This window comes from Pseudopipra pipra, chromosome 22 (assembly GCF_036250125.1).
Source record: "Pseudopipra pipra isolate bDixPip1 chromosome 22, bDixPip1.hap1, whole genome shotgun sequence".
Lineage (NCBI taxonomy): Eukaryota > Metazoa > Chordata > Aves > Passeriformes > Pipridae > Pseudopipra > Pseudopipra pipra.
Window position 1 is genome coordinate 4897448 of NC_087570.1, and position 26812 is coordinate 4924259.

The following is a 26812-nucleotide window of genomic DNA, read 5'->3' on the forward strand; positions in this document are numbered from 1 at the left end:
TGGCTGCGCGCGGTCTCGGGGACGCGGTCTCGGGCGGGGCGGGGCCAGCCGTGGGCGGGGCCAGCCGTGGGCGGGGCCGGCGCGCGGCGTGACGCGGGCGGGGCGGGCCCCGCGGCGAAGATGGCGCGGTGCGGGTGCGGGGCCGGGCTGTGCTGCTGCTGCTGCGGCGAGCGGGAGAGCCGCACCCCCGAGGAGCTGGTACGGCCGCGGCCCCCGCGCCCTTTCCCCTGGCCGGCCCCGCGCCGCCCCCCGAACTCGTCCGTGCCGCCGGAGACCCCTCGCGCCGGGCCTCGGCGCGGCCCCGCCCCGCCCGGCGCTGGGAGCGCCTGAGGGCGGGCGGTGAGGGGGCGGGAGTGGGGCTGTGGTGCTGGGCCGGGTGCCTTGTCCCAGGTACCTCACCCCGCGCTCGGCCCAGCCCCCCGGGCATGCTCGGCCCGGCGCCTCTGCCCCTTCCCGTGCGTTTCACTGCCGGGCCCGGCTCCTCACGCCGTCCCTGCCCCGCGCTCTTTGTGTGGGCCTCGTACCCACCCCCGGGGCCGGTGCTGCCCCTCCCTCGTGCGGGACGGAGGTGCTGGCAGGGGCTGTCTCTGACCCCAGCATTACAGGGTGCTGTGTCTGCAAGCTGCTTGTCCTGTGCTCCCCTGGAACCTGTTGCTGCGAAGGGAAGTGGGATGTGGGGTAGGACTTTGCTGTGGGGAGCTCCTGTATAGAAGGGATGTGGGGCATTCTGGCTCTAAGGTAACACCCTGTAGAGTTGCCCTAAAGTAGGTGATAGTCTGGTAACCCACGCTCTCAATTCACAGGCAACAGTGGTGTAGGCCTTCTGTGATTTTAGCCTTGCTGGCAGTGTTCATGAGTGCCTGTACATGCATCCGTTCCCCTCGTGGTTTTCCTTTCCCACGTTTGTTTGTTTGTTTTGCAGACAATCCTTGGAGAAACTCATGAAGAGGAGGATGAGATCCTTCCCCGCAAAGACTATGAGGTGGGAAATTAACTGAGAGCAGCTCCTGAAATTAATGTGAAAAGAACAGCAGATGGGTTTCGATCTGTTTGAGTTTATGATGGGGCAGGTACTCAGAATGTGTCTATCATTAGGCTGCATTGGCATCAGTGGACATACCAAGAGATGCTGTGCTTGCAAAGAACTGCCCCTCATTTCTGGGGTAAAGCCCTTTGAGCTTGAACAGCTGCTGTTCATGTCAGACTCTGGTTGAGAAAATTTGTTTTTAGAGTTTGCTGCATTGTTCCACTTCTTTAATGTGAGATTTTCAGGCTCTAGTGCCCTTGTTTCCTTGTGACTCTAGAAAGCTTCTGTAGCTACTTGGTCCCACTTGCCTTCCTGCTGTCTCTGTTGTCATGCTGCCTCACAGCAGATCTTCCCATGCGTCACATCCTGCTTATTACAGGAGATTTTTGGGTTCTACATGGCTGTATGGTGGCCCTGAATGGGTGTCACCAGCCAAGCCTGTTACTGCTTGGCTTGAAAAGGTGAAGATGTGGGTAGAACTAGTGGAAAACTATATTGCTGTTAACTCCCTGCTGTGATAAACTGAGGAATTGATGCTGTTCAGTTGAGGGGGAATTCCCATCTAGTGTTCCTGTTGTAGTAAGAGGGTAAATATAAGGATCCAGTGTTATCCCCTGCAGTGTCAAAGTGGAGACACTTCAAGAAGTAAAGTATAAATCTGTACAGTGTGGCTTCTTTAATTTAAAGTCATATTACTCAGTTGAGCTTCTATTTGATTCCCTGTCTCTCAGCCTGGGCAGTGAAATTCATCTGTTCTTTCACTCCCTGATTCTCAGGGTCTGACTCTGCTAGAAATATTTAATTTAAGTTGTTTCCAGGAGTTTTTTCTCCTACTGTTGTTTGCAAAATCCGCTGTGCAGGTAGAAATGACTCCTGTAATCTTTAACAAGGCCTTCTAGCCATATTTTGTTTGCACAATGTGTTGTAGTTGGTTCTCTTAAATGGACCTTTTGGCGTTTCAGAGCTTGGATTATGATCGCTGTATCAACGACCCGTACTTGGAGGTTTTGGAGGGCATGGACAATAAGGTAGGATCTTGTTCTTTCTTTTTCCTAAGCTTGAGAGCTGAAACTGTGGAAATTGCTCAGAGAACGTGTGAATGCCCTATCACTGGAAGTGTTCAAGGTCTTGTTGGATGTGGCTTTGAGCAACCTGGTCTAGTGGAAGGTGTCCCTGCCCATGGCAAGGGGTGGAATGAGATGAGCTTTAAGGTCCCTTCCAACCCAAACCATCCTGTGATTCTAAAATGCTCCACTGCAGGAAGTTCTGTGGGATTTTTCTTCTTTATGAAAGAAATTATATGTGTTATCTTGCTTTCCCTACCAAAAGAATAAAGATCTGGGTGGAGATGATAGGTCAGCATCTGTTCTGATCCGCCCAGGTTTAAAGTGAGCGAGATGCTCAGCACTTTCAGTTCCCTATTTTCAGTTTGCTGTTGTCACCATCTTCTGTTGATTTATCCCTCTGGCTGTACTTGAGCTGTCGAGCCCCAAAACACCTTTTCCCAATCCGTGTTTTTGTGTTGCTTTGACTTGACATTTTTTTCTTTCCTTTTTTTATCCTCTTCCTAAACAGAAAGCCCAGAGATACGAAGCCGTGAAGTGGGTGCTGGTTTTTGCCATTGGAGTCTGCACAGGACTGGTAAGGGTCCTGCTGTTTGGGGAATGAGGAAAATTCAGGAGACTAAGCAGGAATAATATAAGAGTCAATGGCCAAGGAGTAAAGAGGAGGAAACATTCTCTTTCATGGAGTGGAGAGCTTAGAAGCTGGAGTTGTCCTTTGAGAATTACAGCATGTTGTTGCTAGTTGATTTTCCAAGTCTTTTTTTGCTTTTAGAACTTGCTGTGTTTTCTTTGTAAAGTATTCTGGCAAATCCTTTAGTTTTTCATACAGGAAAACTTGTCCAAAGTGAGCACTTAATAAAAAAGGATGCAAATTTATAGCTGAACTCTATTGTGCATGTTTGGCAGTATTAGTGTCACTGCACGTGCTTTGAAAATTAGCTCAGCTGACTGTATGCCTCAGTTAAACACCAGCTTTCTTCTGTGCCCTGAAGTATGTTGAGGGTGTTAAAAGTGCTGCCAGATTAGTACTCTGAAATACAGCTCTTCAGGAATAATTCTAGGCTGGATCTGTCCTAGTGGGAAAGAGAGAGGGAGGAAATCTGACCTTTCAAAGTTACTTTACTCTGACTGATTATTCTTTTGGCTTCTCCATCCTCTGTCTTCCCATGTGTGCATACTTCTGGTAGGGCTTACCAGAGGGTGGTCTTTGTTATTGTAGGTGGTAATTCCTGATGGCAATCCTGCCTTCTTTTCCCAGGTGGGCCTGTTTGTGGATTTCTTCGTGCGGCTCTTTACGCAGCTCAAGTTCCGGCTGGTGCAAAGCTGTATCTTTTTCCTCGTGTGTAGGGCCCTGGTAGACTCGAGTGACCTTTTCCTTTCTGTTCCCCTGTCTTGCTCAGAACAGCTGACTCTCACACTTCTGCCACCGGTCATGTTGTTCATGATTAAGCAAGTTTTCAACTCACTTATGTAATTCAGCCCTTGAAACTAAGGAATGTTTCCAGTGTCGGGTACATAAGCAGAGGCTGAAAGAATAAGTGGTTTCCCTTCCTCATAACTCAGTTTCGAGCTCTGAAAAGGAAGCCTGGCTTCCTGATAGGTTGTGTCAGCTGGATTAGGGAGCACAGGCCTGGCTCCTGATGCTGGTGGGACGCCCAGACATTATCAAGTGATTGTGTGTTGGTGTGGGGAATGCTGTTGTTTTCCTTGACAGTCCCTGCAGCGGTGGAGGAATGCTCTGAGAAAGGCTGCCTTGCACTGTCCTTGCTGGAGCTGCTGGGGTTCAACCTGACCTTTGTTTTCCTTGCCAGTCTTCTGGTCCTGATCCAAGTAAGACTTCACTCATTGCTGCTCCTCACACAGCCTCCCTTTCCTCTCACACGGGCCCTGGGTATGAAATATCCTTGCGAGAAGCACTTTCTGCCCCAAGACATCAAACTAACTTCACAGTGCTCATTGATTTAGCTAAGCAGGGCCTCTTGGTCCCTTGCTCTCTGCTGAGATGTTGTTGGTCAGGTATGAAATCAGTGCAGCACAGTGTCAGTGTTTCTTTCCTGCAGCCTGTAGCAGCTGGATCAGGAATTCCTGAAATTAAGTGCTACCTCAACGGGGTGAAGGTGCCAGGGGTGGTGCGTCTGCGGACGGTGGTGTGCAAAGCCATGGGAGTGCTCTTCAGTGTGGCTGGAGGTAAGGAGGGCACACAAGGCTTATCCTCCCTTTCCAGTAAAATTATTTTGATGGGCTGGAGCAGGGTCATGAGCCCTGAATGCATTTATAGAGTAGAAAATAGCCAGGAGGATCAGGACTATGAGGAGAACAGGAGTTTTTCTGAGTGGGCTTGTCAGACATGACTGTCTAAGAGGATGTCCTGAGAATTTTCCAGGACACACTGTCTGGAGCAGCCAGAAGGCAGCTGTGTTCTAGGCAGCAGGGCAGAATAACCTGGAGAGTTCAGAGTCCTTGTAACAGTTGTCTTTCAATGATTCCACCCACTTGGAATGCAAAGTCTGTGCAAGTCTTCACGAACATTTGGAGGGTCGAGGGGGCAGGGGGTCAGCATCTCCTTGTGAGGTGATGCAGGCTTGGCACAGGGACCTGTGCCATGGCATGGAAGTGGAGAGATGATCTCTTCTGGTGTTGTCAGCAAGGGAGGGTGGTGATGAGGAAAGTGTTGCCTCATTAATTCTGTTTTTCCAGGTCTTTTTGTTGGGAAGGAGGGTCCAATGATTCACAGTGGTGCTGTCGTGGGTGCAGGCTTGCCACAGGTTAGTGCTGGCCTGGGTCACTGTCCTGGTCACGCCACTGCTTTGTAAGAGTAAGTTTCCATCTCCGGTGTTTCTAAATCTTTACTTTGTTTGTAGTTCCAGAGCATCTCTTTGAGGAAGATCCAATTTAACTTTCCCTATTTCCGCAGTGACAGGTACTGTACCCAGGCTGTGGAGGAGGGGAGAGGAGGAGGAGTGAGCAGACTTCCCTGGGAGAAGGGTGGTGGGCTGGGCTGAAACAGTCAGTTGTTTTCTCAGTTTCTCTCTAGTGTCCTGCAGTTTCATTCTGCAGCAAGACAACACCAGGACGTGACTCTTCCCTGCTGCTCTGGTCTCCATGTTCATAGATGTTCTCTTGTACTACTTAGTAAATCTCTACTGATTTGAAACCTTTAATCTGTTAAAACCTTTAATCTGGGTGGTTAAATGGCTTCATTATTGGGAGCAAGCTCAGTTACTCACCCCTCATGGCCAGGATATACTACAGAGAAGGTTGGTTCACCTGAATGTGAACAAATTCTTGCCTTCTTCTCCCTGTAATTCTTTCAAGTGATGGTCGGAGTCCTGTGGTTTGGGATGGTTCCTCATGGACTAGACAATTGGGTAATGCCAGAATTTGATCTGTGTTGGTGCCCTACAGAAAGAGCATCATGCTGCAACAACTTAATGAACAAATGGTGGTGTCTGCCATGGCCAGCACTTCTCCCATCTGTCACTCCTGTATCCCTAGGATATATCCATAAATGGGAATGGTCTCTTTAAGCTGCAGAACCTCAGCATCCTGAGAGCTCTAATTTGCTAAACTGGGATTGTTTTCCTCTTCATTTCAGGGATAAAAGGGATTTTGTATCTGCTGGAGCGGCTGCAGGGGTTGCAGCTGCCTTTGGAGCCCCAATTGGAGGCACTCTTTTCAGCTTGGAAGAAGGTTCCTCTTTCTGGAACCAGGGGCTTACATGGAAAGTGGTGAGTGGTGATTCTTTCTGTGTGTCTCTTCCGTGGGAAGAGGGCTCCCCTTGGGAGGGCTCGTCCGTGAGAGCATTCAGATTATCCTGTCTTCTTCTGAGCTCTCCTGGCAGGAGGGAGAGTGCTTGCTCTGTCAGTGCTCCAGAGCTGCTCAAATCAAGAGCAGAGATGAGTCTGGTACTGTCTGGAATCGTGGGACAACTCCAGGCAGCAGATTTAATGTACCTGGGAGAAGGGGCTTTTGTGCCTTTGCAGTCTGATCCCTTCCCCAGGCATAAGTCTCTAGAAAGAGCTGCCAGTCTTAATTTTGTAAGTCTTTTCTTCTTCCTTTTTTTATTTTTTTTTTACTTCGACAGCTTTTCTGTTCCATGGCTGCCACCTTCACCCTGAATTTTTTCCGCTCTGGGATTCAGTTTGGAAGTTGGGGGTCTTTCCAGCTCCCGGGGCTGCTGAACTTTGGCGAGTTCAAGGTAAGATTTAGCGTTGTTATTTCTGTTATTTTCTTGATCTTTCAGTGTTTTCTTTCTATTAGTTTGGGTTTGGGTTTTTTTTGATACATGCTTGTCTTTCAGTGCAGGGCAATTGATTCTCAATCATTGTATTGTATCAGTGCACTGATATCATATCCTCAGACAGAATTGTTCCCCTTTGGTCACAACTGCTCAAAATCTGCTATGGAGACAGAAGTGTTGGTAGGAAATTGCAGCAACTACTGTAATGCCTTTTTTTATGCTTTTCTGCACATAGTGCTCTGAGTCTGATAAGAAATGCCACCTCTGGACAGCTGTGGACTTGGGCTTCTTCATTCTGATGGGGATTGTAGGAGGCCTTCTCGGAGCCACCTTTAACTGCCTGAACAAGAGACTGGCCAGATACCGCATGCGGAACGTGCATCCCAAGCCAAAGCTGGTCAGGTATTTGTTCTCTCTTGGGTTTGTACAGGGATCTCTCATCTGTGTTCAGGGTCCCAAAGCACAAGCATCAAGGTAGAAGACTCAGTGAGTAGGATTGGAGGAAATCCCAGACATGTTATTTTAAAAATCACAAGACAAAGTCTCCATAGAACTTAAAGTGAACCCAGAAACCAGATGTTACAGTCCCTGTGCATTTTTGTACTTTGATGGTACAGGGAGAGCTGCAACCCCTGTTACAGGGGCAGTGAAGGGAACTCTTTATAATGGAGCTTTGTCTCCATGCAGGATTTTTTTTATGTCATGTCCAAACAGATGTGAAAGGAATAGCTGATCTCACTTTTTTTTTTTTTTAAGTTATCTTGATTAATTAAATCCACAACTGAGCTAATATCTGTGCTACTTAGAGAGGGAATTACCATGTTGTTCTGGAAAGTAGCTGTTTGTTTGCTCTAGACAATTCCTAAATAAGGAGCTCAGGTTTAAAAAGAAAAAGAAGTGTATTTCAGCAGTTAGAAGAGAGATTATGAGACTATGCATCATCCTGTCCAGCCCTGTCTGTCCTTTTGCCCTGTAAGGATGTACAGAACATTGTTTCCATGTGAACAGCCTCTTCACTGAGCCTTTCCCTGGGGCTTTTTATGTGTGCCTGCTATGTGTTCTCTGGGCAGAAATAGCTCCTTTTTGGGGCAAGCAATTAAAAAGGGGAGTTAAGGCAATTCCTGGGAGCCAAGTCATAATTCAACTTGACATGCTGTGTCCCCTGTTCTGCTGCTAAGCTGTGGTGACTGCTGCTTCTTCCAGCCTTGTCAAAGTCATGTCCAGGGCTGGGATTGGGTTATAGTGCTGAGTGTGGTTAAATGTGGTTTCTCTTGTGTCTTTCAGGGTCTTGGAGAGCCTGCTGGTGTCACTGACCACCACAGTTGTGGTCTTTGTAGCCTCCATGGTCCTGGGGGAATGCAGGCAGATGTCTTCCAGCAGTCACAGTGGCAACGACACCCTGAGCCTGCAGGTGAGGGATCTCATGTGAAGATTACATTCCCTGTCACAGGGTTACTCCCAGTCTGCCCAAAGGCTAATGGTAGGAGACAGTGGCGTTTAAGTCTTCTTGTCTTGTGTGTCCTGCATTAGGATATGTCAGAGGATATAAATTCAAGCATCAAAACATTTTTCTGCCCGAATGAGACCTACAATGACATGGCCACGCTGTTCTTCAACCCTCAGGAGTCAGCTATCCTGCAGCTCTTCCACCAGGACGGTGAGTAGTAAGGGGACAGTGCCCCATCCCATGCTTAGGCTTCAGAGCTTCATCTTGCCTGGAACAACCTTGTCATAAGCACCACAAGGTGGCCTTCATGGCTCTAGTACAACTGGTGAAAGTGTCCTTCATGGGAAGAAAGGCCTGCTTTTCCTCTCTTTTCAGTTACTCATTGTCTGCATGTGTTTAGACTGGAAGACTCAGTAGCTGTCGTGAGATGAGCCTGCTGTGAGCTGTGGGGTGGATGGTGCAAGACTGTGTTTGTCTGACACACCCGTGCCTCTTTAGTCATGGTTCTTCTTGTGTTTGCAGGTACTTTCAGCCCAGTCACCCTGTCCCTGTTCTTCCTTCTCTATTTCTTACTCTCCTGCTGGACATATGGGATCTCTGTGCCCAGTGGTCTGTTTGTGCCATCACTGCTTTGTGGGGCTGCCTTCGGACGCCTGGTCGCCAACCTCCTCAAAAGGTGCATCGAGTGTGTGTGTGTGTGTGTGTGTGTGTGTGTGTGTGTGAGGGACGTGCTGCAGGTGCACCCTGGGCTCTCAGGCAGGGTTTTCTGACCTTTGGGCTCTGTGCTCTGCCCTAGTTACATCGGCCTGGATCACATCTACTCGGGAACCTTCGCGCTGATCGGGGCCGCGGCGTTCCTGGGAGGAGTGGTCCGCATGACCATCAGCCTGACCGTCATCCTCATCGAGTCCACCAACGAGATCACCTACGGGCTCCCCATCATGATCACCCTCATGGTGAGTGCAGGGCCTTAGCTCTGCCTTCCTGCAGGCTGCTTGAACATCTGCTGGCCCTGAATCTCTGTTCCTTCTGGGGCTGTCATAAGCCAAGGAGTCTGGTACTTGGAGCAACAAGCCTTCTGTTTGCTCTGCAGGTAGCCAAGTGGACAGGAGACTTTTTCAACAAAGGCATCTATGACATCCATGTGAACCTGCGAGGAGTGCCTCTTCTGGAGTGGGAAACAGAGGTGGAAATGGATAAGTAAGGCTGCTCCTCTTGACAAGGCTGTGGGTTAGAGTTCAGAAAAGCTTTAGTTCAGGGGGATGATGCTTCACCTCCAACAAACCTGGCTGCTCTGAGGAGCAGCTGTGAGGGCTGCTGTGAACGAAGCTGGGAGTTGTTCATCAGGAAGGAGATGCTGAAGACCTTTCTGAGGAGGGGTGGATGAGTGGAGATCTGAGGGGTGGATTTGTGAGGTTCAGCAAGAACCCAGTGAAAATGTTCCACTGACTTTGCTTCTTGCAGATTGTTATCTTCCCATCTGTCTTCTTTTCCCAATACCATTTAAACACTTCCTATGTTATGAGTTGGAACATTTTCCCTTTCCTATATTGCATTATTGATGCAATGTTCTGTTAAAAAGAGTTTTAAAAAATGGATTGTGCCATCACTGCTGATACCACAGTGAAGGTGAGCACACGGGTACAAGGAGCTGGCAGAACTAAACTGCAGCAGACTCCTTCAGGATCTCATTTTGGGACTGGCTTGTTGTCTTGTTTGTCCATCACTGTCACTGATGTGATGCACGCAGCAGCCTTGGATTTCTGTTATTTCAGACTACGAGCCAGTGACATCATGGAACCCAACCTGACCTACGTGTACCCTCACACCCGGATCCAGTCCCTCGTGAGCATCCTGCGCACGACCGTCCATCACGCCTTCCCCGTGGTCACTGAGAACAGGGGCAACGAGAGGGAGTTCATGAAGGGAAATCAGCTCATAAGTAACAACATCAAATTCAAGGTAAAAAGTTGCTCGTTTGATAAGTTGAAGGGTAGGGAGCTTTGTTTTGCAGATGGAAGGGCCTTGCTTTACGTCAGAGATAAGCACTTACTGTAACACAAAATTTTTGAGAACTCAATTTCATCCCATTCTCTGGGTCATGATAAAGGCAGAAGAGTGGGCTGTGTTCCTAGAGGCAGAAGTTAAGAGGACAAAATGACCTGTTTTAGGTTAAGGGGAAGCAGAATTTGACACCACAGTACAGTCTATTGGCTGTTCCTACAAGTCCTGCAGCGCTGGTTCAGGAACATCTTATCTGGTGGCATAAAGCTGTGATCACATAGTTCACAGTCACTCTTGGATAACTTGACTTGGTTAGTGAGCACCTGAAAAGTGTTTGTTGTATCCAGAAATCCAGCATCCTGACCCGAGCCGGGGAGCAGCGCAAGCGCAGCCAGTCCATGAAGTCCTACCCCTCGAGCGAGCTGCGGAACATGTGTGACGAGCACATAGCGACCGAGGAGCCTCCCGAGAAGGAGGATCTGCTGCAGCAGATGCTGGAGAGGAGGTGAGATCCTGGTATTTCCATATGTTGAGATGTGTTCTAGTGCTTCATACAGTCCCTGTCATTCCGTATGTCAGAGGAAACAGTGCTGTTGTCCGTGTTTTAGAAGTGACTTGTCAGGTCTCGTCACCCTGTACTGGGGCTCACGCCTGTGAGTGAGTCCCAGGCTAATGGCTTATGTCCAGCCTCTTAAATTCCCAGAAATATTTCCTGGAGTGGATGGAATACCTGGAGAGATCTCTTCTCTGTAGAAATTGATGTCCTCTTATCTGCAAAAACCTGAGGGCTCTGCAAAGCTCACTTATCCCAGCTAATGACCTGGTGCCATGATACTGATACCACCGTTCTGGTAACTGGGCTGAGTCACCAGGCTTATGTTGCAGTTGCTTCCAAGGAGAAGCCCAGTCTAGTGAATCATTTTCTAAGTTAGTGATGGTGACTCTCATGAGTGGCATCCTGACCCTGACATTTTGCCAGATGCTTCAGCTTTTATTAGAATCTGAATAATTTGGCAACGAAAATTGCTTTAGTAGCAAATGATTAGAAATTGAGAGTTAGGAGGCTCTCCATTCTGCTGCTGTGGTGATACTCTGACTACATAATGGCTCTTGACCCCCCTCTGCTGTTTTGCTTTGTGGAGTAAAGGCTTGCTTACCCCTATCAAGAGTCCCTGAAATGTTCAGGAGAAGGTTGCAAATTGCTGAAATAGCTGCTGTTTTGGAAGCAGGGGTGTATGGCTCTCCTTAAGTTCATGCAGCTTATAACATGTGTTAAATCCCTCACAGGTACACTCCCTACCCCAACCTGTACCCTGACCAGTCTCCCAGTGAGGAGTGGACCATGGAGGAACGATTCAGACCCTTGACCTTCCATGGCTTGATCCTGCGCTCACAGCTGGTCACCCTCCTTGACAGGGGGGTTTGTTACTCCGAGAGCCAGTCTGTGAGTATTCCTAGTTGGGAATTGTAGCAGAGACATCCCTGCCCTCTCAGCTGAGGAGGTTGGGAGCTATATTTATGGGCTCCCCAAAAGAATTTACTTATTTTTACCCTTTAAGGAATGCCTGTGTGTTTTAAAAGCTGCAGACAGGTACTGCAAATTCTCCCTTGCAGCTCTTAGAATAAAAGGAATTGAATTTCTGTTTAAATATCCCCAGGAAAAGCGGACAGCTGTTGTTAAAAAAATAAACCAGCAGACCCATTTGTTGCATTAAAGATGCCATCCTGTCAGAACTGGAGAATGGGAGGCAGATATCAAATACAAACAGAGCACCCAGCAGTGCATACTGTTTGTTTTTATGCCGTGTGCCAGGGTCTTACCAGAGGAGTGTCAGATGTGTCACTGAGATCAGTGTGAGCTCAGAGGCTCAGCTCCCACAAGGCTGATCTCCTGCTGCCCTCCAGTGTCGAGTGTAGGTCTGTCAGAGGTTGGGGAGCAGGACTGTTCTCTGCCTGTATAGGTTTGGGTTTGCACTGAGAGGTACCTGTGTGGGATGGTGGCACCTGGGGGATTTCAGTGGGGTTTGTTTCCTTGGCAGAGTGCGAGTCAGCCCCGTCTGTCCCACACAGAGATGTCGGAGGATTACCCTCGCTACCCAGATATCCATGACCTGGACCTCACTCTGCTGAACCCTCGCATGATAGTGGTAAGATAGGCTCTGCAGTGTGACAGTGTCTCCTACTTATATTTATGACTGTTCCCAAGCCTTTAAAAGCCACTGAGAGCACGTTTAACTCCACCCTTGGGTTTAGTGACCAGCATCTCGTGCCCCTCATGCACTCAGCCTTCTCTGCCTGTGGAAATCAAGCCACACCACAAATGAGGTAACAGCTTCCACAGGTGCTTTACTTCTAGAATAAGGTGTTGCCTGTCCAGTTTAACTTCCTTCCAAACCAAAGCAAAATAATTTCATCTTGTGCAGAAATAGAAGATACTCACAGTCCCATACCTTGTCCAGAGATCGGTGCATTACAGACAGGACTTGTAGGAATTGCTTGTTGGTGATTCCCAGAGATAGTGAAAATGCCTCTTGTAAATAACATGATTGCTTTTCTTCCTTAGGATGTCACCCCATACATGAACCCATCACCCTTTACTGTCTCTCCAAATACTCACGTGTCACAAGTCTTCAACCTGTTCAGGACGATGGGGCTCCGGCATTTACCGGTTGTGAACGCGGTTGGAGAGGTGGGTCCTTATCTCCATCTTGTCTTAGCTGAGCAAGGAAGCCTCTGTGTTTGTGTTTTCTGCCTTTGGAACACTTAAGATCTCTTTTAACATTAAACAAATGCTCTAAAGAAGTCGGAATGTGATCTTCTTAGGGTCCTGAGGTGTTGTCAGTTACTGTGATTTTTTTTTTACTGCATTTCGTGCCCCAGCCTGCTTCCCCTTTACCTGCAAAAGGCAGGACATGCATCTCCTCTCTCAGATTTGCAGCATGTGGAAGCTCTTACAGTCTTGTATCTGTTGAGGAGCCTTGAGCTCATCAACAGCCACTAATTTGCCTTCCTCTTTGACAGCTTTATTCAAGGCCAGGAGTAAAGTTTCCCGTGTGTTGGGGCAGGAGGGTTTTCTGCAGGAAACTTTCATTCTGTTCCTACTCATGGCAGCAGCAAAGTAAAGGAGTGTTTAAATGGTTTGTGCTTGATTCATGTTTGTCCTTGTCTCTGCCATCTACGATGCTCAGGACCAGTCAGTAGATGTCAGCAGCCTCCTATAAACATAAGGAGAAACTGTTTCCCTTAAGCCTGAACTGGTCTGTGTGAGGCAGCACTGCTTTTTCTGCCTCTTGGGATTCCCCATAGCTACTCTGCAGAGCCTGTGAGTTGGACAAGAGGTGTTGGCTGATTCCACGTTTAATACCTGATGCTTTTGCAGTACTAGAGAACAGCCTAGTTCTAAACTCTTCTAGTGTGTAAAATCAGTGAGGTGTTTCATCAGCTGAAATGTGTGCTTTGACTGCTTCAGCAGCAGGCTGGGAGAAGGTCCCTTTTGCCACCTGCCAGTGTGCAGCCACCACTTACCCAATCTCAGCCATTTCTCTGTTTGGCCTTTAGAGCTTCCTAGGATGTGTGTGATAGGAGCTATCTGTAATCCTGTCATGTGGGATACCAGAAATGTCTTGAATGAAGCCATAAAAGACAGCTTTGTTATTTCCAATTGCAGTTTTCACTTCTCAAAGGATTTAGTTCCATCTGTAAGTTGTCTGACATGAACAGGATTTCCCTTCCTAGGCAGGAGTAATTACTGCTGTGTGCTGACATGACAGCAATGGTTAAGCTGTCTGTTCAGGTGTAGTTAAAACAGTGTCTTGCCTGGAGATAAATGCTGGGAGAGGGAGGGGGGCATTGTTTCTATGAGGCTTGAACTCGAACCCACCCTAACTCAGCATTGGTCAAGAACTACTTACAGGTTTCCCCTTTCTGGGGGTTGTAAAGAACATGCACGTTTCAGTGTCTCTGACACTGACTTTTGTATCTCTTTTTCCTCTTTTTCTCCCTCTTTAAGATTGTTGGGATAATCACTCGGCACAACCTGACCCACGAGTTCCTGCAGGCAAGGCTGAGGCAGCACTACCAGACCATCTGAAGCCCCTGCCCCACTGTTGGTGTGGCCTCCTCCCCGCACACGCTCTCGCATCCTGCTGGGACCCCAAAGGCCCAAGCCCTGCCCTTTGGCTTCTCACGCGCATACCAAGCCTGGGGAACTGGAAAACATCTTGCTAGCCAGAGAATTAGAGGAGCTGCCTGAGCCCAGGGCTGTTGATTGGTCTCAGGCACTTGGTTTGACCACTCTTTATCCAGGTGTTTTCTTTCCCTGTCCCCCAGTTGTCTCCTTCCATCGGATGTTGTCCTGGCATTGTGTGTTCTGCCTTTTTGGTTTGGGGTTTTTTTAAGAGTTGGAAGGAAGAACCATCAAACTCCCCCGTGTCCTGTGCAGAGAACTGCAGCATCGTTCCCTTCCTCCTGTATGACTCGTTTTCCTCTTCCTCCCTTGTTCCTGCAACTGTTGCCTTATTTGTGTGAGGAGGGGGTTGCTGTCAAGGCTGAGAGGAGATACTGAGGTTTGCAGATATCCAAGAGCTACTCTGCAGGATGGCTTTTCTCAAAGGCAGTATTAAAAAATCCAGCTTTTTGGACATATACCTCTCTTTGCAAGTGCTCCCAGTTGCCCATGTTTTTCCACACTAGCTTCATTTGTTCCTGATTTCTCTACTTCTTTCATGGGGAAATGTCCCTGCTGTGACGTTTTTGAGAGAGATTACTTTTGAGAGCAGCTCAGCAAATCAGGAGCTCAAAAATTGTTAAATTTCACTGTTTGGGTTTATAAGTATTTAATACATTTGCAATGCATCTCAGAGAAGGGAGATCTCTGTTAGCTCTTGCTATTATCTCCCTGTCAGAGACTCTTCCAAGGCACTTTGTGGCACTCCACTTTGTCACTGACACCCCTGCATTTCTTGGGCATTTGTAGGTACTTTGTCCTTGTCCTGGTCTAGCAGTGAGAGCCTGGGACACCTTCCCAGCTGGAGTTACAGACCAGGGAACTCCACAGCCTCAGACCATGGAGAGGTGTTGCTTTCTGGAGGCAAATAGAGCTGATGATCTCGAGGCTTGGTTGGATCTCTGTCATGAGAGGAACTGCTGTAGCTTCAGGCTGCCCTACAGGAGAGATACTTGGTGCTGGTGGATAAGGCAGGACTTGCTGCAGGTGATAAGTGCTCTAAAAATGCTTGGGATAATGTTTGCAACTGCAGCAATCAGCATTAGGAGCCAGTTGCAGCCAGTTCAGTGCTTTAGCAGGTACCATCCTGGCCAGCACCTGCATTGTTCCAGCAGGCACCTGCCCTCCTGAGTTTGTGTGCAGATAACCCTCAGTGGGAAGCCAGCCTTGTGCCTCCAGGGGCTGCAGAGCTGATTGGCTTGATAAAGCACAGAGCATTCATTCCCTCAGCCAAGAGGCTGGGCCAAGGAACATGGGGAATGTATCCCAGGAAAGCTTCTACAAGGCCTCTGAGCCCTCCAGTTAACCTGTTGTCTGCCATGAGGAGCTGGCTGGGTGGGAGTTGGGACAGAAGGAAGTCAGACATTATTGATTTTCTGTATTTCTGTATTTCCTTAGAGCATAGGAGTTGGCACCAGCTATTACTCTTGATTTGCAAGTTCTTTCCCTGTAAGTAGAGTGAGGATGTTTGTTCTCTCTGGATAGTCTCTGCAGGTGGTGTCTAAAATACCTGTATTCCCTGAGCTCTGGTCTTGCACTGAGCTATCCCAAGAAACTTCCAGCACCCTTTTGCACTCCCCGAAGCTGGGCTGTAGGTTTGAAATGTGCTTCCATTAACCTGCCTTTCATTCAGAGGATTTGTGCTCCTGGGTGGTTACAAATCACAGGAATCCTGTTTCTGTGGGATTTCAGATCACTCTGATGTGGAATTAGCAATCCTGTCCTCTTAGAGCACCTGTGTCTCTCTATGACAAATGTTCTCCCTCTTCCTCAGGTTGAGTGAGTGTGTGTGGAAGGTTCCCTCTCTTCACATGAATAGGGCTCCTTAGATTGTTGGCCCTGAGCTGGTCCTGCTTTATTTCTGTACACAAACTGCAGGATATTTTGCTGCAGGATGCCTTGTCATCACTACTGAGGCTGGAGTTGGGCAATCCAGACAAGGCAAGCTGGAGAATCTTGTCAGGGTTTTTCTGAGCACCAGCTGCTTCCCCATGAGAAGGCACTTGCCTCCAGCCTGCTGTCAGCTCTGTCTGCTCTGCCTGGCCATCTTATTCGAAAGCTTCAGCTGGAAAACACACCCTTTCATTCTTTCAGTATGAAAGTTTTAAATGAGGCTGGTGGGTGACCCTGTCAGCTGCTTTAAAGGGAAATCTCAGTGTGCAGTTACTGTTCTGTGGCCTGCAGAGAGGGAATTACAAGTTCACCTGAGATGCAGCATTTCCCTTCTGCTGAGGCTGATGCCAAGGGGCTTGTGTTGAATCAGTCTCAATTCTCACACTTTGGTCATTTAATTCCTTTCTTACAACACACTAACTGCTTCCACTCTGGCTCTGGTTGCTTAGTGATTTACCAAGAAACTCTAACATAGGTGCCTGTAACCTTTTACTCAGAGCAACACTAAAGGAATAATAACCCAGAACTGGATTAGTTCTGATGGCAGGGTTAGAGGGTTAGTCTGGGGCCTTCTCCCCTGCCTCATGGTCTCCTGTGCAGTGTTAATGATGCAGTTTTGAATTGTTAATTACTGTGAGCCATTCCAATGGTAGCAACTTACCTTTCCATTTGTTTTTTTTGCACTGTTTTTTCATTATGAAACGATGTAAGCTAATTCCATGGTGTATATAAATTGTATTTTTTTTAAATTTGTATGAATATATTTTTATTTGAACTATGGCACTTGGGAAGTATTCATGTGAACCATAACATGTCTGAGAGTAAAATGTTTGTGTGTCTCCTTCAGCACTTTCAAGGCCTTTTGATGTTTCTAGTATTGTTTTATTTTTGCCCTTTTGATGTTTCTAGCACTGTTTTATTTTTGCCCTTTATGATAATAAAACTAGTAGAACATGGCAACATCCAAGAGCATGATTTGAGGGAGTTGAGTAGTTGCTATTTATGAGCTGTCTGGATCTACAGTTTGTGCAGAGGGTGCTCTGGGGGTGGGCAGAGAGGAATGTGTGGTCCTTTAGGTTGTGACCACTGTAATTCCACGTTCTCCCACAACAGCTGTATCAAAGAAGGGAATTCCCAGTGTTTGGTAAGGAGCTGAATTGTACACATGGTGCTGCTTTCCTTACCTGAGAACTCACCTTCCTCCCAGTAAGTTAATGAAAGAGGCCTCAGAGTGCAGTGTGGCACCTCTTGGTTTTTCAGGTGGCTTCTCCAGGATGTGAAAAATCTTAATTTAAACTTTTATTTAGTTTATGGCTATCTTTCCTGCTTTTGTCCTGCTGTCTGCCTTACAGAAAAGTATTTTGTGACACTTTTTGAGCTTTCATCACACGCTTGCAGGCCAAAAATGTAAGTAAATGCAGTCTTTGAGCACTGCAGAAATACCTGACCCCAAAATCTCACAGCCTTTCCATGTTTTTCTGGATCAAGGGCCATGTTGTATGGGATGTACATAACTCTGCAGTCTAACAGCTTGTCTGGCTCCTGCCCTCTGGCTCTCCCCTGTATCTGTGTAGTGCCAGGGAAAGCCTGAAATGGGTAAAACCTTCTCTTGGGAGGGGATGGCAGAAAGGCTGTGCTTGGGAGCTGAACAAGTGCCACAGTGGTTTTAACTGAGCTGTGCTTCTGGCAAGGGGTAGGAGGGGTACCCTGGCAAGGCTGGGAGGGGGGATCATCAGGAGAAAGGAGTGGGGGAACTCTGCTTCAGCTCTATGCTGCCTTTGGTCATAAATGCAGGGATGTAGGAGGGAATGAGAGAGGTTTATAGACACATTAAATCCATGTGTGTTCCTGTACCTGCACACCAGAGCTCTAGCAGAAAAATTTCCAGAATCACAGAATATTCTGAGTTGGAAGGGACCCATGAGGATCATTGAGTCCAGCTCTTAAATGAATGGCCCATTCAATGAGATTATTATTTTTTAAATTTTTGCTTTACTTCCACTTGTGTACATACCCATACAGGTGTGTGGTGTGTGCATTCCCATACGGGTGTGGATCATGCAGCACACACAGGAAGGAACAGGGATGGCTGCCCTGAGCTTTGGCTTTGTGTGTGTGTGTGTGTGTGAGGAGAGAGTGAAGCTGCTCTTCTTGTCCAGGGTGCTGAAGTGCTTTCCAGCAATGGTGGGATACACTCGGCCTCTTCTGCACCCACTGTTTGTTCACATGCAGTTGTGGAAAGGGCTTGTTGGGAGCTGGAATGAGACATCAGTGAGTTCCACCATCTGGGAAGGGAGGGGTATCAGTCTGTGAGGTTTGGATGTTGAGATCACTGTTAAAAAGTGAGCAGGGTGTCCCTTCTCTGGGGACACGTGCAGGAATGAAGGCACAAATCCCTGTGTGGGCTGGGTATGGTTTGACACACATTTTAATGATTCCTTAAGCATTTTGGAGCAGACACTGGACCCCACATGTACCAGTTTCAGTAGATGAACTTAGGAAACAATACTGTGTTGACAGCTCACAACTCTAACAGGTAAGACAGGACAGCCCTGAGCCCCTTGCTGACTCCCCCAGCAGCTCCTCGATGCCTGCACTAGCGAATATCTCTTGGGATGCCTGAACTTACACGCTGGTTTTGTCTTTCCTTTGCTTCCTCCCAGTTGCCAGCATAGCAGGCCTAACTGTAGCTGCCTTCCCACCACCCTCTGTTTTCTTAAAACTTCCCCTACTCCCAACTCTGCTTCTGTTTCTGTTCAGCATTGTGCTGGTTTTCCCAGAGAGCAGACAGGAGATGGTAAGGGAGGGGGAAGGTCTTACAAATCATCCTTCCTTCCCACATAAAAGTGTGGGACACACTTATCAAGTAGATGTCAATCAGCAAATGCCTTTGGGGCCCAAGATTCAGGGAAAGTAAATCAAGCAAGCTGGCTGTGGCCAGCCTGGGATGTGAGCTGGCACAGCTCCACGTCTCCCTGCAGCAGTGGAGGGCGTGTGCCCTGTGCTCCACACATGATTTCTTAGGGAAACAAAGCAGTGCTGACAGCTCCTCTTGGCATTCTTGTCTGCAGACTTGGATTCCAGTGAAGCATTTCATCTAGTGGGGAGCTGGAAAGGGATAGTGCAGTGTCTGAGGGGCAAAGAAACCATCATGTCCAGTTTGCAAATAAAGATTTTCCAGCCAAGGCTCGTGCCTTACAGAGTTCATGGAGCATGCTGGTGGAATTGCTGGGTTTCAGAGCTCAAAGGACAGAAAGCTGCTGAATCATGCACTGCTCATCAGGGGTTCTACCAGGAGCTGTTGGGAAGTGAGAATGAAGTTCTGGCATGGCAGGAGGTGGCAAATGTCATCAGAGCCAGGTGGAGGGTGTGAGCCTGGTCCTTCTCTGATCCCACTGGGATATTTCTTTGTTTGCAGGTGGCTGTTCCCAAGGCTGCTCCCTGCTCTCTCTGATCCAGCCCTCACATCAGCAGTGGTGGCTTTGCCCATCCTTGGGGTGATGCTCTTTGCCTGCAGAGCCCATCAGCACCAGGTTCCCCTCATTCAGCTTTTCCCTGTGCCCGTTCCTGTGTGCAGCCCTGTTCTGACCTGGCTGTGGGATTTCCCTGAGGGAGCTTTACAGCTCAGTGTGTTTATGAGAGCAGCAGTAAAAATCCAGTCAGAGGTGCTTTTTTCCTCGATTGCTTACCCTCAATGAGGTTCTCCCAGACCCCAGGGTCCATTAACTTACTGTCTGCCAGCCAATACAGACTTGTTCCACCAGGAACTGGCTTGCTGTTAATACTGGACCCACCTGCCTTTGGGTCAGGCAGCATCGACTCTTCTTGCCATTTTTAGCACATTCCACTGAACTAATTAGAGTTTTGTGCCCTGAGGGGCTGACAGGGAGGGACAATTTACAGTGTCTGTGCAAGTTTTGCTTGACTGGGTAAAATTCAGTTCCAGCAAGAGTTGTTATTGTTAGAATAAGTGGATTGTTTTTACTTCCCTTTATAGCAGCACATGGGAAGTCAGGCTGTTGCCCATTGCTGGTGTGGAGGGATCCACCTGTGTGTTCCCATCTTGCTGCAGTGGGAAACAGGTGTGTTTGGAAAGCCTGTTTGAGAGGACAAAGCCCCATTGTCCCCACAAAGGCTCCCCAAAGGGTGACTTTACACCCCCTTGATCTGTGAAACTGCCTCTGAGTAAATGCTAAGTCACTGTAGCTTTCACTGCAAAGATGTCTCATGGAAGCTGCTGGGAATTCATTCTCCTGACAGTGAAACCTGTGTGGACACTATTGCACAGATGTTTTACCTTTAGCTGCCATTGCTGGAAGGAGGGGCTCTGATGTGTGATTTCTATCACACTAGGTGTGGTTTCCTATTGAAGTGGAGCAAAACGATCCCCCTCAGATTAGACTTCTATTCTTCTTCCCTAGGGAAGAATCACGAGGCCTAAGGTGGCAGGGAGCACCCAGGTCCCTCCCAGAGGCTGTGCCAGCAGGGCAGGGAGGGACTGGCAGGGTGGCTTGTCAGAAACGTGTGTGGCACGAGCCCTGTTCAAGGGGTGCAGCAGCCTTAGCTGTGACAGGGGTGGTGTGCACTCAGATTTACCCTTTCCCTGGAGCTGTGTCCCTGAGAGCCTTTGTGAGCAGCTGTCCCAGCCCTGGAACACCGTCCTCCCACAGCCTGTCCTGGCCAGGTGTTGTTCCTCTCTCCCTGTGCATTTGCAGGAGCAAAGTCAGAATGGGACTGTTCCAGTTGAGTCTGTCCTGGTGCTCCTTTCTCAGGGCCCTGAACAAGCTTCCCAGGGTACACCAGTACCTGGGAATGGACTGAGATTCTGGGAATGAGGCTCATGAGGTGCTCAAAATAGCCCAGTTCCCAGCCGTGTGTGCAGTCACAGGACAGTTGTGTTGGGCTGGGCTCGATGCCACTGTTGGGGCTGATGGGATTCTGAGCTGTTTGGTCCTTGGGATGGTGACTGAACGTGCACTTGGCAGTATCACCTTCTTTGTTGGAGGGGAGAATATATTTTGGGTCAAATTCAGCTCCCAAGTGTGAAATCTCACTTAACAAAGGTTAAACAAACCTTCATCAGCCTTGCAGTGTTCCCATCAGCCCTGTCAGAACAGCTTTGTGATCCCACCTGCCCTCTCATGAGGAATATTCAAGGATTATTCAAAGAATCCTTCAAGAAATGCTGGGAATCAGCATCTCAGCCACGTGCAGAGTGAGACAAGACACAGTTACTGATGTATCTTTGTGTTGATGCTCATAACCTTTATTTGGCCAGTGCTAGAAAGCAAATACAATGAATTCCCTTTCCTCCCTCTGGTTATTTTGAAACTCGTGGAGTGTTATAATTTTTCTTGTTTCTTTCCATGTAAATTTTGCTTACGTGGGGGATTTGTGGCAGTTCCTGTGACTGAATAATCTAAACCAGCAAAAGGACTCTCTTGTTACTGAAACCCTGTCTATGTATGTTGGTCTTTCAATGTTGAACAAGCTTTTTTTCCCTGCTAATCTGTTAGAATTTTTTAGTGCAGATGGAAAAACTCTAGTGAAAAACTCAGTTTCTACCAAGTTCATACTTTCCCTATCTCATGTAAGTAAGATCCAGCCTTGTGGGTACCAGAATACCAATAAAACTTAGGATTTTGACTTTAGGAATATACAAGAAAATTTAATGCAACAGACAGGAGAGAGGTCCAGCATAGATGTCTAATGTGTTAGTTTTATTTAAAGATGGTCTCTTGGTGCTAGAGCAAGAAATGTTCTTTAAAAAAACATCAAATAAATAAATAAATAAATAAATAAAAATAGGAATAACTTTCTGTTGAGGAGCTTGGAAAGCATCTGGCTTTCATCTTGGGAGGAACAGGTACTGTAAAGCATTCTTCAGAGCAGGGAATAGGGAGGTTGATCCTAATTCCTCCGGGAACCTGCAAACCAAACATGAAATAAATGTTACTAAAATCTGTTTCTTTTTCAGTCTGTGGCACCGTCATCAACAGTGCTTTTGAAAAAAACAGTACTGGCTTAAATACTCGGCTAAAATTAACTCCTTTCTCAGACTGTGTCTTCTTAAAGATTGAAAGGGCTGCTCCTCCCCCGTGGTGGCACAGACAGTGACTCACCGTTGCAGCCCATCCCGCTGAGGGAGCCGATCCGATCGATCCTCCTCCCGAAGCACCCGGAGTCTCTCATCATCCTGGGCATCTGCAGCCCCCTCAGCCTCTTGAGGACGGGGTCCCTGTAGGACAGGGGCGTGTTGGGTGCCAGCCTGGGCTCAGCCTTCTGGTCCTCGCTGTCGTCGTCGAGTTCTGGGCGGATCTCCTCCTGGGGTTTGGGTTCTGGCAGGTCAGGGTTGGACTCCAGGGCTTCAATCATTGCAAACTTGTCCTCCAGCCTCTCCAACAGAGCCTGTAAGAGAAGGATTAAGTTCATGAAACTCCTAGTTTTGTGCTCATTTGCAAAGTCTTCCAGTCATCCCGTTCTGCATTCATCAGTAGTCCCAGGGGAGAATGTCAGGTTGGATCCCAGGTCCTTGAGCTCTGTCCTCTGCACTAAATCCCTGTTCACAGCAATTCCATCTATAGGAATTTACAACTGTGAGCTGAATGAAGCTGCTTGACACCAAGTGTGTCTTACTGGCAAGGTTACAACTCTTGACAGAAGAATAAAAGCCCAAGGTCTGAGTTGCACAGGGAGCTACCACTCAGCCCAGCAGTGGTACAGCCTCAGAGAACCTTTGGATCCATAGCCATGTTCTCAGAAGCTGCTGCTTTGTCACCCCTGGCTATTTCAATGGACACCACTTGGAGAAGCTCTTGGTGTTTTCACTGATCTCTGCCCCGGGGGTTACAGGATTGCTGCTCCTATAAGCAACCCAAAATACCCCTGTGCTAAATTATTGCCTGCTGAGTGATTTCTTCCTGAGTACCATTCTGTGCAATTTGTACAGCTTTGTGTGACAGGGATCAGATAACCTTCTCAAGGGCAGCTCAACCAATTAGGGGAACCTAATTTCCCATCTCTGAAAGAGGAGTGAGCCTCATGGCTTGCCTGACAATGCATTTGGAAGCCACTTTTCTTGGCTGCTGCAAACAGCCCAGAGGCACAGGGTGGTTTTAGCTACAGCTGACACTGTCCCAGTATCTCAGGGAGTTTGTTCTCAGGCCCTGAGAACAGCTGTGAGAAGCTGGTCACTGGTACCAGACCAAGGAAAGGTTTGAGCTTTCAAATTTCATCTTGCGAGGCTGAGCCTTAAGCTTGTGTTGTGCTGCAACAATGGATGTTCTCTGTCACTCATTAGAGTTTGCACTTGGTAATTTCAAAGCTCTGGAAGCTTTCCCGGATGAGCCACACTAAATGATTATAGTATTCCTCTAGAAACATTTCTAAAATTTGACTTTGGGTGCTCCACTTTACCTCCTCATCTCCCATCCATACACAAATCTCTCAGATTCAGAAAGCCAGAGCCCTATGGCTGCCCTGCTTCACTGCTCCTGCTCTTTAGGGGGATAGAGAGAAGCCACCTCAAAGTTTTCTGTTTGTTCTTGTAGAGCTACTCTGAAGATTTTTTTTTTCCCCTCTCTGGAGCTTTGCCCCCAAGGAGATGGATCTTTAAGAGAGAAGAACCAAAACCCCAAAGCAGACATCCCACAACATCGCAATTGTAATTCCCAGTGCTGCCCAGGAGCTCAGGTGAACCCAGCACAGGAGGATATTGCCCTGCAGAGCTTCTCTGAGCCCCTGTGAAGAGCTGAGCCTTTGTCCCCTGGCATGTGGTGGCCAATGTGGCCACTGCTGTCTGATCATGCAAAGGGAAGGCAAAGCACCACCTCACACTCTGCTGAGCACCCCCAAAGTTTAAACCTGAGAAGAGAGAGAGTCCTCACCTCCATGCTGGCCAGCTCTTTGGCAGGGCTGAGGCTGTAGATGGGGTTGGCTCTGCTGGACTGGAGCTGGATGAGCAGCAGCAAGAGGAAGCCATAGAAAAATGAGCCTTTAGTGTCCATGGCGCCGAGTTGGTTGGGAATAGTGAAGTTCAAGCTGTCTCTTCTGAGATGTCCCTTCGGATCTCTCTGTTCCTTGTCCTGTCCTCTCTCTTCCGAAGCTCGTCTTTTATACTCTTGGGGTGTGATCTCTGCTTCCTGGGTTATCAGGGGGTTTATCTTGGGCACATTCCAGTCCCACTGCAGGCATGCAGCTCTGTCAAGGGAAGATTCCCTTTATTAGCTGTCATTAGGCAGCAGCCGCCGTTGCTGAGGAATGTATGTCACAAGTCAGTGATTTCATGTCACTCCCCCTCCTCTTGATACCGGGGCAGTGATTACAGGATCCAGTTGGAAATTCTTAGCAATTTTCTTTCAAGAATGGTCAGATTTACGGAGAGGGGAAACAATCCCGAAACTGCTCTAAACTCTGCTCAGTTAGAAGATTTCCACAGAGAAATTACCTTTTACAGGGAAAACAGAAGGCTTTTCAGATGAAGAGTAAAGGCTGAAGATAAATCTACTTTTAGGACACCTACAGCATCGTGCACACTTCCCTTCTATATATGGAATATGTGTGGCCACCGCATACCATGGAGTGTGCTGAAAATCCCAGATTTGGGCCAACTTCTCTTTTCCCAGTGCTGTCGAGGTGATATCACCGTTGAGACTTTGTGTGTTCCCAACAGCAGCAGCACCTCGATCTGCACCTCAGCAGGGACTGACTCTGCAGGGACAGCGAGTGCCTCCAGCCCTCTGTGCCGCCGAAAACACTGTCCCTGTTAACAGCCAAACCTGTAAATAATGGGATTTCTCTAAACATCAATGGTAAGGCTTGACCCTACAGCAATAAAATTGAAAGGCCAGGTGGCCAGATACAGGAATAATCTTCTTGTACCCTCATGCAAGAAAGAAACCTGCTCAATGAGAAATTTCAATAGACGGCTTTCGGTGTTATTCAGAAAGGAATCAGAACCTGTCCCCAAGGAAAAATGGGTGAATTTGTGTCTATATGTGCTTTGGGAGAGGTTAAAATGAAATCTTCAGTTTAATAGATTAAAAACAAAAAGTATTTATTTATTTGAATGCTGAAGTTTTTTTAAATTAGCTAAAAACTTCCTATTCTTAAATGAAATACAGATTTGCTGCAAATTCCTCTTCCACTGTTGTCTTTATGCATATAGTGCAATTAAAAATAAATTTTTTTTACAGAAGTGCAAGAGTTCTAAATTATGAAGCACATTGTTTGCCCCACATCTTCCTAACATTTCTTTTTATTTTAAATTGAAACAAGAATGAATGTCTATAAGTTGTTGACTTTTCATATGAATATAGATCTTGAAAGGATCTCCTGATTAGTTTCTAAATAATAAAACAATGATAAAATATTTCTCATGTCTTAAATGTTTTTAACATGGTGTTTGTGTACAAACATGTGGACATACTGTTCACATGATCAGCTACCAAAATTATACTGGAAAGGACATTCCCAAGGTTGTGGAGTCATGTTCAGATGCTACTTTTTCCTAATATAGTCTGAATTCAGCCCAACTCCGTGTGTGTTCTCATGAAACCCTTTATTATAACAGCTTTCTCTATTTTTCCTCCATGCTTTCTTTTTTCAGTAAATGGAAGAAATGCTCTTTTTTTGTGTGTTATCCCAGCACATTCTTGTTTTGTGCTATTAAGAACTAAGATCCCGACAGCTTCTTTTTTTTTTTATTTTTTAATTAACACTCCATGATGCAGTGTCTGTGTAATTCACTAATTAGTTACAATCATTCTCTTCCTGCCGCTCTTGGTGTGTGTATATGTTTGTTTACACCGAGGTGTAACTTTGTTTTGTAAACTGCAAAAGTGTGAGAATATAAACCAGAATTATTCATTAATATCCAGTGTCCAATTTAAGATTATTAAGATCTGTTATTGCTGTATTTTTTGGTTCTTTCCTTTCACACACACACACATCCACCCCCACGCACTAAATATTCTCTAGTGCTGTCTCTGCACAGAAACATTTTGTCACTTGCTCTGAGCTTTGCTTTGTGGGGTTTTTTTTGTACAGTAAAATGTCAGAACTCAGCTCATCACTGTTGAAGCTCTAAAAATCACTTGTTTGTTTGTTTTATTTCAGTGTCACCACCCTGGTAAGATGAATGTGAAGTTAAGGCTTTATAGCCCAGCGATGGATAGTCAGGATCCAGGCATTGCCTGTGCTCAGCTGGGCATTTCCCCGGTAAAACCCTTGTCAGGACCCTTAACAGAGGAGCAGGTTCTTATAAAAACCTTAATGTGAGTGATTTTAGGGTTGGGAGAATGTCACATTTCCTCAGCATCGCAGGGTGTGGGGTGGGAGGTGTGGGACATGAGGCTCCTTAGAGCAGCTCTGGTTGCTCAGAGCAGAGAGGGGGAACACCAAAGGTGCTGCCGCAGCCCGGGGGGGGATCCCTGCGAGGAGGAGGATGGACAGAGCTCAGCTGAGGGTCACGTTGCCCCTTCCCCGGCAGGAGGATTCTACGCCCTCGTTTTTCAGCCCTGTAAGGCTGAGGACTGTAAGCCCTTGGGTGGTGCCACGTGGATTCCTTCTGCTGATAAACCTGTCCTAAGTGCTGCCCCGACCCACCGCACGTCCCTCCCGTGATGTCCATTCTCCTACTGCCGTTTGCGGCTGAAGAGTCTGAGCTGACTGTAAGGAGCCTTTGTAGTCGCCTTTGTTCTGAGGAAGAGGCTGGATTTGGATTCCTTTTATCTCCCAGTGATTAAACCCTTTGACAAAACTATACCGTACCCCACCCAAGCTCTCTTTCCCTGCAGTTTGGTTAGATTGAGAAGGAAATTAAGAGATGAGGCAGTGTGAGAATCAAAGGGAAATCTAAAAGCGTCCAGAGCTACCATGCTGCAGTTAAGAGAGTTAAGTGGTGCCTCACTTT

At 47.5% G+C, this 26812-nt stretch overlaps 2 protein-coding genes across 2 annotated transcripts; one reads left to right on the forward strand and one right to left on the reverse strand.

Annotated features, from left to right (window-relative positions):
• The first annotated feature begins 70 nt into the window (after positions 1 to 70).
• On the forward strand, positions 71 to 16862 carry CLCN6 (chloride voltage-gated channel 6). The gene is made up of 23 exons (XM_064678591.1): positions 71 to 198; positions 923 to 982; positions 1990 to 2055; positions 2603 to 2668; positions 3350 to 3416; positions 3815 to 3921; positions 4152 to 4278; positions 4789 to 4856; positions 4953 to 5011; positions 5687 to 5819; positions 6176 to 6289; positions 6567 to 6733; positions 7616 to 7742; positions 7862 to 7988; positions 8301 to 8454; positions 8575 to 8734; positions 8872 to 8978; positions 9554 to 9740; positions 10130 to 10287; positions 11070 to 11226; positions 11822 to 11929; positions 12346 to 12471; positions 13792 to 16862. The coding sequence occupies exons 1-23, from the start codon at positions 121 to 123 to the stop codon at positions 13870 to 13872; spliced, it is 2604 nt and encodes an 867-aa protein (XP_064534661.1). The 5' UTR covers positions 71 to 120; the 3' UTR covers positions 13873 to 16862.
• A 4646-nt stretch (positions 16863 to 21508) lies between these two features.
• On the reverse strand, positions 21509 to 24126 carry LOC135425871 (natriuretic peptides A). Its single transcript, XM_064678609.1, has 3 exons — positions 23787 to 24126; positions 22023 to 22308; positions 21509 to 21827 (listed from the first exon to the last, which is right to left on the reverse strand). The coding sequence occupies exons 1-3, from the start codon at positions 23904 to 23906 to the stop codon at positions 21811 to 21813; spliced, it is 423 nt and encodes a 140-aa protein (XP_064534679.1). The 5' UTR covers positions 23907 to 24126; the 3' UTR covers positions 21509 to 21810.
• Positions 24127 to 26812: the final 2686 nt, after the last annotated feature.